We start from the raw sequence: 10,001 nt of genomic DNA, 5'->3' as shown, positions 1-10,001 counted from the left end.
GATGTAGTGATGTGCTGAGGGAAACTCGCGAGGAATAAGCTCGCGTGGCAGCGATGGAGTAGTCAATCCACGCGGCGGGTGCAGAGTGGAGAAACCAATGGTTACGTGAAGGTAAGAGAGTTCTAGAGTGTAAATGGAAAATGAAAGATGAAGTGTGAAGGGAAGGTGGCTAGAGGAGATCCTTTGGAATTCTCTAGCCTTGACTTTCAAGATAGAATTGCTCTGGAGTGTTCTCAACAAAATAACAATTCATTATGTTCAAAAGTATCTTACAAGAGGTGGTGACATGGCTATATATAGGACTAAAAGTCCCTCCTATCTAGCACATGTCTAACACCTTTTACACATGTTTTAATAAAAGTAAAAGAAATACTACACTAAACTAATTGGGCTTGGGCCCCGTCTATCAGTCATCAACCAACTTATGCAGAATATTTTCAACGCAATAAAATATGTCAGTCACTTTAATATACTCTAATTCCTTAATAGCATCTACCACTTCGAAATAACTCCATTTGTCAGGGTCCACACTCCAATATGTCATTTCCCCACCAACATATTCAAAAGGAAAATCATTTACTAGGGTCCCACTATGGTGGACCACAACATTAAACCTCTCCTCAAACATCCCAAACGTAAGCCTACAAAATGAACTTTATGGGCATGGGACCACAATATAAACGGTAAAAGTAACTGCTAACAGGTATGGAAAACCAAAACCAAAGACAAAAAAGCGACAATGACCTTCACACAACCAATTATAATACGTTACACACAGCAATGCCTAAACAGTTTACACAAATGTTAAAAAAATTCTAACTTTTCCAAAATCTAACACTCACAAACCAAAATTTTTCCAGCTTTTACAATGTTGAACAAAAATGTTAGATATGAATGCCACAAAGCAAAGATTACGAATGCAAACCTGATTTTCCCAAAGATGAATGCTTCCAATTCAAACAACATGTCATTGGTGTTCTCTCTCAAACATGTTCTTCCCAATCTCGTAGATTTCCGTCCCAAACCACGATCAAAACTTTACAACTAAATACCTTTAATTTATTTTTCAAAAGAATAACCCTAATAAAAGAAATAGAATTTAAAAAATAATAAATCCAACTCACAACGCCACAAAGGACTCCACATAAGCCAATACATGACATTTCACTCTATAATTACACATCTGGACATCTGGTTGTTAACAATTTAAATGGCGTTTGCAAAAAAAGACCAAATTGAACACAAATTACATTCTTTAGGACTACATTAAACGGGAAAAAAAGTTGTAACCATTTCGAACATTCCCAACCAAAATTGAGACAAAATAGGTATTATACCTTCCAAAATTAATATACACATATAAATCTATACACATAAAAATCTATACACACATAAGTAAGTAAATATATATATATATATATATATATATATATATATATATATATATATATATATATCCTTTAATAATATCTTTCACATATTCAAACAATATTTTAATTAAATATATACTACAAGAAAATTATCAAATAGCAATCAATTTTAAAGTACAAAGTAAATTTAGTTACAATATCTTTTTATAAACTAAAAATTATTGTGACTAAAATAATTTCTATTATGAATAAAAACTTATAATTAATTTGTGAACTAAAGTTTAAATTACTCCCTTAAAATATATACAATTATTTTAGTTACTTTCTATTATTAATTCTATATTAGTGTATAATTTTAAAATTAAAGATTAATTTGAATATTAATTGAGAAAATAGTTGTGATAATGTATTAACTCATAAATCACATTCTTAGAGAATAAAATTAATAAAAATATAGAATACCAAAATTACGAGTTTAATATGCTCACATGCTTGTGGACCATTAAATATATGTTTAATCATATCCATGTTCAACATTAATTAGTCTTTGTACTTTTTCGACAATTTATATTTATATATATATATATATATATATATATATATATATATATATATAAAAGTTAAATTAATAAAATTTTTCACATAATATTTCCATTAAATATATATTACAAGAAAATAATCAAAAAAATAATCTATTTTAGGGTACACAAATAATTAGTTAAGATATTGGCTAATTATGAATAAAAACTTATAAATTAAGAATTATTAATATTTAAAATAACTTTAATTATGAATAAAAACTTATAATTAATTTTTGAAATAGGTTTGAATTAGACACGTACATTATGTATAAATGTTTTAGTTATTTAATATTATATTAGTTTGTAATTTCATATTAAAGTCAACTTTAAATACTGATTCATAAAATAGTTATGATAATGTATCAACTCATCAACCACTAGAGAATAAAATTAGTAAACAATATAAAATACCAAAACTACGAGTTTAACATTAACAATATGCTCACATCCTTCCGAGTCATCAATTATATTGATAATCATGTCCATATAAACATTAATTGTTTTTTTTCACTTCTAGTACACACATAAAGACACACAAACAATTTTTCCATTTAATATATATTACAATAAAATCATTAAATAACAATCAATTTTAGAGTACAAAAATAATTAGATACACTATAGACCAATTTAGATATCATTTTCTAAATTAAAAATTATTGATATCTAAAGTAGTTTGTATTATTAAAAAGAATTATAATTATTTTTTGAACTAGGGTTTAAATTAATCACCGACAATAAATACAAATGTTTTAATCACTTACTATTATTAATTCTAAATTAGTATGTAATTTCAAATTAAAGATTAATTTAAATAAAACTGTTGTGATAATGTGTAAACTCATGAATCACATAAATAATAATATACATAAATAATATTAAATACCAAAACTTTATCATTGATAATATGCTCACATCATTTCTAACCATCAATTATATGGATAATCATCTCCATACTGAACATTAATTACTCTTTGTACTTTTTCACAATTAATACAAACACATAAATATATATATATATATATATATATATATATATATATATATATATATATCAATTCAATTAATAAAATTTTTCACTTATTCAAACAATCTTTCCATTAAATGTATACTAAAAAGAAAATTCTCAAATAATAATCAATTTTAGAGTAAAAAAACAATTAGTTACAATATTGACTAATTTATATCTCTTTTTATAAACTAAAACTTGTTATCTAAAATAGATTCTATAATGAACAAAAAAAATTATAATTAATTTGTGAACTAGGGTTTAAATTAGTCTCTTACATTATAAACAATTGTTTTAGTTACTATTATGAATTCTAATTTAGTCTATAATTTCAAGTTAAAGACAAATTTAAATACTAATTCATAAAATAATTGTGATAATGTGTCAACTCATGAACTACATTGTTAAAGAATAACATTCAAAAACAATATAAAATACGGAAACCTCGAGTTTAACGTTAATAATATGCTCTCATCCTTCTGAATCTTCAATTATATTGATAATTAACTCCATACAAAAAATTAATTATTCTTTGTATTTTTTCACCCTTAGGACAAATATATATAAATTCAATTGATAACATCTTTCACATGTTCAAATAATCGTTCAATGAAATATACACTAACAAGAAAATCATTAAATAACAGTCAATTTTAAAGTACAAAATAATTAGTTACTATATTGGCTAATTTAAAAATTATTTTATAAATTAAAATTTATTGATATTTAAAATAGTTTCTTTTATAAATAAAAAGTTATAATTAATTTTTGAACTAGAGTTTTAAATTAGTCACTAACATTATATACAAATGTTTTAATTACTTATTATTATTAAATATAAATTAGTGTATAATTTCAAATTAAAAACTAATTTAAATACTAATTCCTGAAATAATTGTAATAGTGTGTAAAGTCATGAACCACATTATTAAAGAATAAAATTCATAAACAACATAAAATACCAAAACTACAATTTAAACATTCATAATATACTCACATCCTTCCAAACCATCAATTATATTGATAATCATCTCCATACTAAACATTAATTGTTTAATGTAGTTTTTCAACTCTTAAAACAAATATATATATATATATATATATATATATATATATATATATATAAAATTAATGACATAGTTCACATATTCAAACAATCATTCAATTAAATTAAATATATAGTACAAAAACACAGTAAATATAAATCATTTTTAAAGTATAAAAATAATTAGTTACTATATTGACTAATTTAGATATAAATTTATAAAATAAAAATGATTAAAGTCTAAATTGATTTCTATTGTGAATAAAAACTTATAATAATTTGTGAACTATAGTTTTAAATTAGTCACTAAGATTAGATACAAATATTTTAGTTACTTACTATTAATAAATCTAAATTAGTATGTAATTTCAAATTAAAAACTAATTAAAATAGTAATTCATAAAATAGTTGTAATAATAGGTCAAATAATGAACCAGGTTATTAAATAATAAAATTCATAAATAATATAAAATATCAAAACTACGAGTTTAACTTTCATAATCTAATTACATTCTTCGAAACCATCAATTATATTGATAATCATCCATGTACTAAAAATTAATTATTTATTGTATTTTTTTCAATTCTTTTTAAAAAAATACAATGAGTAATTAATATTTAATACATGATTATCAACATAACTGATAATTTGGAAGATATAATTACATTATGAATGTTAAACTCATAATTTTGGTATTTTATATTATTTATAAATTTATATATATATATATATATATATATATATAATAACATCTTTTACATATTTAAACAATCCTTCAGTTAAATATATACTAAAAAAATTATTAAATAGTAATCAATTTTAAAGTATAAAAATAAATAATTACAATATTTGACTAATTTATATATATTTTTATAAACTAAAAATTATTAATATCTAAAATAATTTTTATCATAAATAAAAATTTATAATTAATTTGTGAACAAGAATTTAAAATAATCACTTACATTATATAGAAATATTTTAGTTACTTTTTATTATTAATTTTAAATTAATTTTTAATTTTAAATTAAATATTAATTCATAAAATAGTTGTAATAATGTGTGCACACATTATTAGAAAATAAAATTTATAAACAATATAAAATTTTTATGTTGGTCTCGTGCTCACCGTAACTCTGCTGCATCACTTCGCGCTGTATCCCACCTCCACTTTCCACTAACACACCGTTACTCGGTTAACGTAGTTTGGACTTCGCATTCGGATACCACTATAAAGTCAACTGTCAAGGGTGAAACCGTAATTCGTTTAACCACAGGTAACAACGTCTTACCAAGTTGGTGCTAACTTTAATTAACTTATTTAATTATTAAACTTTTTGTCAATTTTATAATCCCTCAATGGTGATTGTTAATGATTAATTAATTAATTAAGCAGCATTTATAGCAGTTAATAAAATAATAATAATAATAGTATAGTAGTAGTAGTTTCTTTCTTGGTGGGCATTAATAAATGCAGTGAGTGCGTCTCTTTAGGAGTCAGAGGTTGTGTCACAGACACGGAAAAGGAAAGAGAAAGGAAAAATAGCTTCTTCGACCTTCAGGCGCTGAGTTCTTCTTCTTCTCTGATCTTGTTTTTCTTTCTTGAATGGTAAATTTCTAGTACTTTTTGTATTTGATTCTTCTTGTTAGATTGTAGTCCTCTTGTTTACTATTTTTTCTATTTTTTTTTTCTTCTGAACGGTGATGGGAGTGTGTTGACCCAGAATTCTTCTTGGTCAAACTAACAGTTTTCGTAAGTTTGCTCTTCTAGGTTCTTTGAAAGTTTCCTTTTTTTCTTTTTGTAGTCTGAGTTGTGTGGAATTTTCATTTGGGTCTATTTTGGTGACCTTTCTGGGTGTTGTTTTCTTTTCTTTGACTTATCTGTTTTGTAGTTTGAATTGATATTTTTAATTTGTTTTCTGGTTGTTTTTAGTATTACTGGTGTTGTTGTTATTGTTTTTATTTTTGTTTTATACTGATCTTTTGTTATTATTAGGGTGAGCAGAAGGTCTTATTTCTCAGTGTGTTTGGTATTTGAAGTTTGTAATATGTGAATTACAATTTCTCGTTTTCTGCCTTCTGTGGTTTGTGTTTGCTCTTGTGCATGCGAGACATTCTTGGAGGTTCAGGAAATTTGAGGTATCTGTCTTAAGATGAATTGGATGTGTTCGACTCTAATTTTATTTCTTTCTCTCCCTTTGTGAGCAATTGGAGGTTGGTTGATACAAACACAAATTTTTTTGTAAGATTCTGACTAGGGTTTGTTTCTCTCTTAAGAAGTTAGATTTAGAGGTTCAACTGTTTGAGATAATGTTTTAAAATATGATTCTGACAAAAGTCTGAAATTTTAGGCCGCTTTAAACTTTAGGGTCATGTGAGGCTTTCTTTTCATGAGAATCTCTCTCTAGTGTTTTCTTTTTCCTTTTCCCTCTTTGTGCTTTTCTCTATCCATGTTCTGTTACTTTTATTTCTTAATAACTAAGCATTGAAGCTGGATTTAAATTAAAGTTTTTGTTGATTTGCAGCTGTTGACTCTTCTAATTGAGAGTTGTGACATCTGAATAGAGTGGATATTGGAGCCTTATGAACTAAGTGCTGTTGGTACATAAAACTGTTGTGGTGTTAGTGTATTGTAGCAAATGTCCTTCCGCAGCATTGTTCGTGATGTGAGGGATGGAATTGGAAGCTTGTCAAGGCGGAGTTTTGACTTGAGGTTTTCTGGTGGCAGCAAGTCGAATAGTTCAGTCCATGAGGTGCATGAACGCCCTCCTGTTATACAGAATAGCAGGTGGGCTAGCCTTCCCCCTGAGCTTCTTCGCGATGTTATTAGAAGATTGGAAGAAAGTGAGACAACATGGCCTTCTCGGAAGCATGTGGTTGCATGTGCTGCAGTGTGCAAGTCCTGGAGAGAAATGTGCAAAGAAATTGTTACCAGTCCTGAGTTCTGTGGGAAGATTACTTTCCCAGTCTCCCTGAAGCAGGTGAAACTTTTTCTTATCTTCTATCCTATGTTCAAGATATATTCTAGAGAACTGGTTTATACAAGAGTTTTTGCCCATATGATATTCTATTGATTCTTGTTTTGCAGCCTGGTTCAAGGGATGGGGCCATTCAGTGTTTCATCAAGAGAGACAAATCTAATCTGACATACCACCTATTCCTTTGTCTGAGTCCTGGTGAGCTCAGTTTTTACTTTGAAAATCCATACAGGAGTTTGTCTGATTTCCTTTTTGATTGGTTTGAATTTATATATGATGTAATTTATTGGATGGCGCAGTTTAATTTATGGTCTGTTTATATTATTTCCATTACGGCCTAATCAGATTTATCATTCATTGTTGAAGTTATTGGTTCCTGGATTTGTAATTTTGCTTAATAGCAAATGATTTATCTTATGCTTGTAAATTTATTTTTGTTCAAGATTTGTGGACCAACCGAATCTGGTTTTGTCCAAGATTGGTTCATCCTGCAAAATTTGATGATGTGTGTCTTTCTAGAGTACAGGATCACTGGGTTATTAGTTTAATATCTAAAAGTTGGTGACCACCTAATCTACTAAAATATATGATTTTGTTTTACCACCAACTAGATCTTGCTAAGCTAAGCATTTCCTTGTCAGAGTGGTAATTGTTTATTTTATTTCATCAAAACTCAATGTGTTTGTAAAAGATTGAGCTACTTAGTTCGATGTTATTGCCTTCTGTTAATTTGTTGTCTTCATGTAGTTAAACTAGAAAGGTTTAGGTTTGGGCGTTGAACAAATAAACTAGTTTTGTTTGTAACATTTAGGGTATTGATTTAATTCTTTGCTATGCCGGCTTGTAACATGTGGCATATTTCCATACTTGAGTGGACACATTACATGGCTGTTACTATACATCTATATCATGTAAATGTACAGTGAGAAGATTTTTGGATTTGGTTGTCATTTTTTCTGGGATATGTTTTGAATTCATAACTCTTCTTGCAGCATTGCTAGTTGAAAATGGAAAGTTTCTTCTTTCTGCAAAAAGGACCAGAAGAACGACTTGCACAGAGTATATTATATCAATGGACGCTGACAACATATCAAGATCCAGTAGCACTTACATTGGAAAACTGAGGTATGTTCTTATGGGATTGTAAATTTTCGCAGCATGCTTGTGTGTCAAATCATGAAGTTTTACTGTACCTGTTTCCTGTTTTGAATGACATGAAAACTAACTAAATCTTTCAACTTGTTTTTTCCTGAAAAGTTAGTTCCTGTGAATTTTAATATGATCATTGGCATTGATGATGATTAAATTTCGTACTCATCTGAGATCTTTCAACTCTCTGGTATTGAAACCACTTTTTCTGTATCTTTTTCTGGAAGTATGAATTTATAGTCTGTCATTTCCCTCATTTCAGGTCCAATTTTCTTGGCACCAAGTTCATAATTTATGATACACAGCCTCCCTACAACAACGCTCAATTGTCTCCTCCAGGTCGAAGCCGAAGGTTTAATTCCAAAAAGGTTTCTCCCAAGGTTCCTAGTGGCAGCTACAATATTGCCCAGATCACCTATGAGTTGAATGTCCTTGGTACTAGGGGCCCCCGCAGGATGAACTGCACCATGCACTCAATCCCTGTTTCAGCCCTTGAGCCTGGTAGCACGGTGCCCGGCCAGCCTGAGCTTCTTCCGCGTGTGCTGGAAGATTCCTTCAGGAGCATATCCTTTGCTAGATCAATTTACAGCTCAACTGATTTTAGCAGTTCTAGGTTCTCAGACATAGTTGTGGCAGGCAATGAAGAGGAGCAAGCAAAGGACATGCCTCTGGTTCTTAAAAACAAAGCTCCAAGATGGCATGAGCAGCTGCAGTGTTGGTGCCTCAACTTCAGGGGAAGGGTGACTGTTGCATCTGTAAAGAATTTCCAGCTGATTGCTGCAATACAGCCACCTGCAGCCGGTGGTGGTGCTCCTCCACCACCACCGACATCACAGCCACCTCAGTCTGATCATGACAAGATTATTCTTCAGTTTGGCAAGGTTGGCAAGGACATCTTTACTATGGACTATAGATATCCCCTTTCTGCATTTCAAGCTTTTGCCATTTGCTTGACTAGCTTTGACACAAAACTGGCTTGTGAATAGTGACATTGAAGAATGGTACAAAGACAATAGGATTCTATCACCATTTATGTAATACACTGGGCGGTGAAGATGCATGAATTCATAATACACCACATAGTTTAACTGTAAAGAACAGAAGAACCTGTGCTCAATGTATTTTTTCTTATATGTTTTTGCTTTTCTTATCCCTTATGTTAGTCTCTGCAACAAACTATCTCTCAAACATGTGTTGCTTCCCTGCAGTGTTTTGCTGATTCCGTTAACTATTTTCTATACTTTATTAGTTCATTTTTAGTCATTAAATAGTACACATGCAGCTGTTATCTACAGATTCATAATTTGCATGGTAAAAATCGGAAGAGATAATTCTAGTTATAACTCCTGGAGTTGTTAAATGCTCGTTGTGGTGGAAGATTTGAGTGAATCAAAGTTGGATTGTTATTAATCTTTTAATGCTTCTTCACCATTTTCTCTTTCTAGAGTTGGAATCTTATGAATTCTACAAAATCTCACGCGCAACAATGATGATCATTTAACAATTCTCAAATTAAAATGATCATTTAATTCCAATCTACTTTTTAAATCGCTTTTTTGAATGAACATATTGGATATTATTCACACCATTTGAGAGGCACCAATCAATGATCTTTTACACAATGCCTGGATAGCATAGTTGTGAATTTGATTTCTAATACGTAGTAGAATAGGAGTATTGACGTCATTATTTTTCTAACCTTTTTTATTACTTTAAATTTAACAATTATAAATTTTGTTGAACTTTAATTTTCAATAGACTTGTCATCGCCACAGTTTGTATTTTCTGTAAAAGAATTCCATTACAAAGCGTTGTTTGAGAGAGTATTATTAGCATTTTCATAGAACAAAACATTATGTGAATAGAGA

The 10,001-nt window shown here is 28.8% G+C and overlaps 1 protein-coding gene across 3 annotated transcripts; it reads left to right on the top strand.

The window, feature by feature from the left end:
- Positions 1 to 5,458: 5,458 nt before the first annotated feature.
- Positions 5,459 to 9,276, top strand: LOC108346046 (tubby-like F-box protein 8). Of its 3 annotated transcripts, none has more exons than XM_017584978.2 (5): positions 5,459 to 5,615; positions 6,532 to 6,987; positions 7,095 to 7,182; positions 7,977 to 8,109; positions 8,396 to 9,276. In XM_017584978.2, the coding sequence occupies exons 2-5, from the start codon at positions 6,646 to 6,648 to the stop codon at positions 9,117 to 9,119; spliced, it is 1,287 nt and encodes a 428-aa protein (XP_017440467.1). In that variant the 5' UTR covers positions 5,459 to 5,615; positions 6,532 to 6,645; the 3' UTR covers positions 9,120 to 9,276. The 3 variants fall into 3 exon arrangements, with proteins under 3 accessions (XP_017440467.1, XP_052722986.1, XP_017440468.1); XM_052867026.1 differs by lacking the exon at positions 5,459 to 5,615 and adding an exon at positions 5,642 to 5,759; XM_017584979.2 differs by lacking the exon at positions 5,459 to 5,615 and adding an exon at positions 5,864 to 6,145.
- Positions 9,277 to 10,001: the final 725 nt, after the last annotated feature.

Source organism: Vigna angularis, chromosome 8 (assembly GCF_016808095.1).
Source record: "Vigna angularis cultivar LongXiaoDou No.4 chromosome 8, ASM1680809v1, whole genome shotgun sequence".
Classification (NCBI taxonomy): Eukaryota; Viridiplantae; Streptophyta; class Magnoliopsida; order Fabales; family Fabaceae; genus Vigna; species Vigna angularis.
Note: the sequence above shows the minus strand (reverse complement) of the source record. Positions and strands in the feature narration are given on the sequence as shown.

What these genes read in the sequence shown, in the direction of transcription:
- LOC108346046 (XM_017584978.2), top strand. Translation starts at nt 6,646, where the DNA reads ATGTCCTTCCGCAGCATTGTTCGTGATGTGAGGGATGGAATTGGAAGC. An exon ending in TCCCAGTCTCCCTGAAGCAG is followed by an intron (nt 6,988 to 7,094) that starts GTGAAACTTTTT and finishes CTTGTTTTGCAG; the next exon opens with CCTGGTTCAAGGGATGGGGC. An exon ending in ATTCCTTTGTCTGAGTCCTG is followed by an intron (nt 7,183 to 7,976) that starts GTGAGCTCAGTT and finishes CTCTTCTTGCAG; the next exon opens with CATTGCTAGTTGAAAATGGA.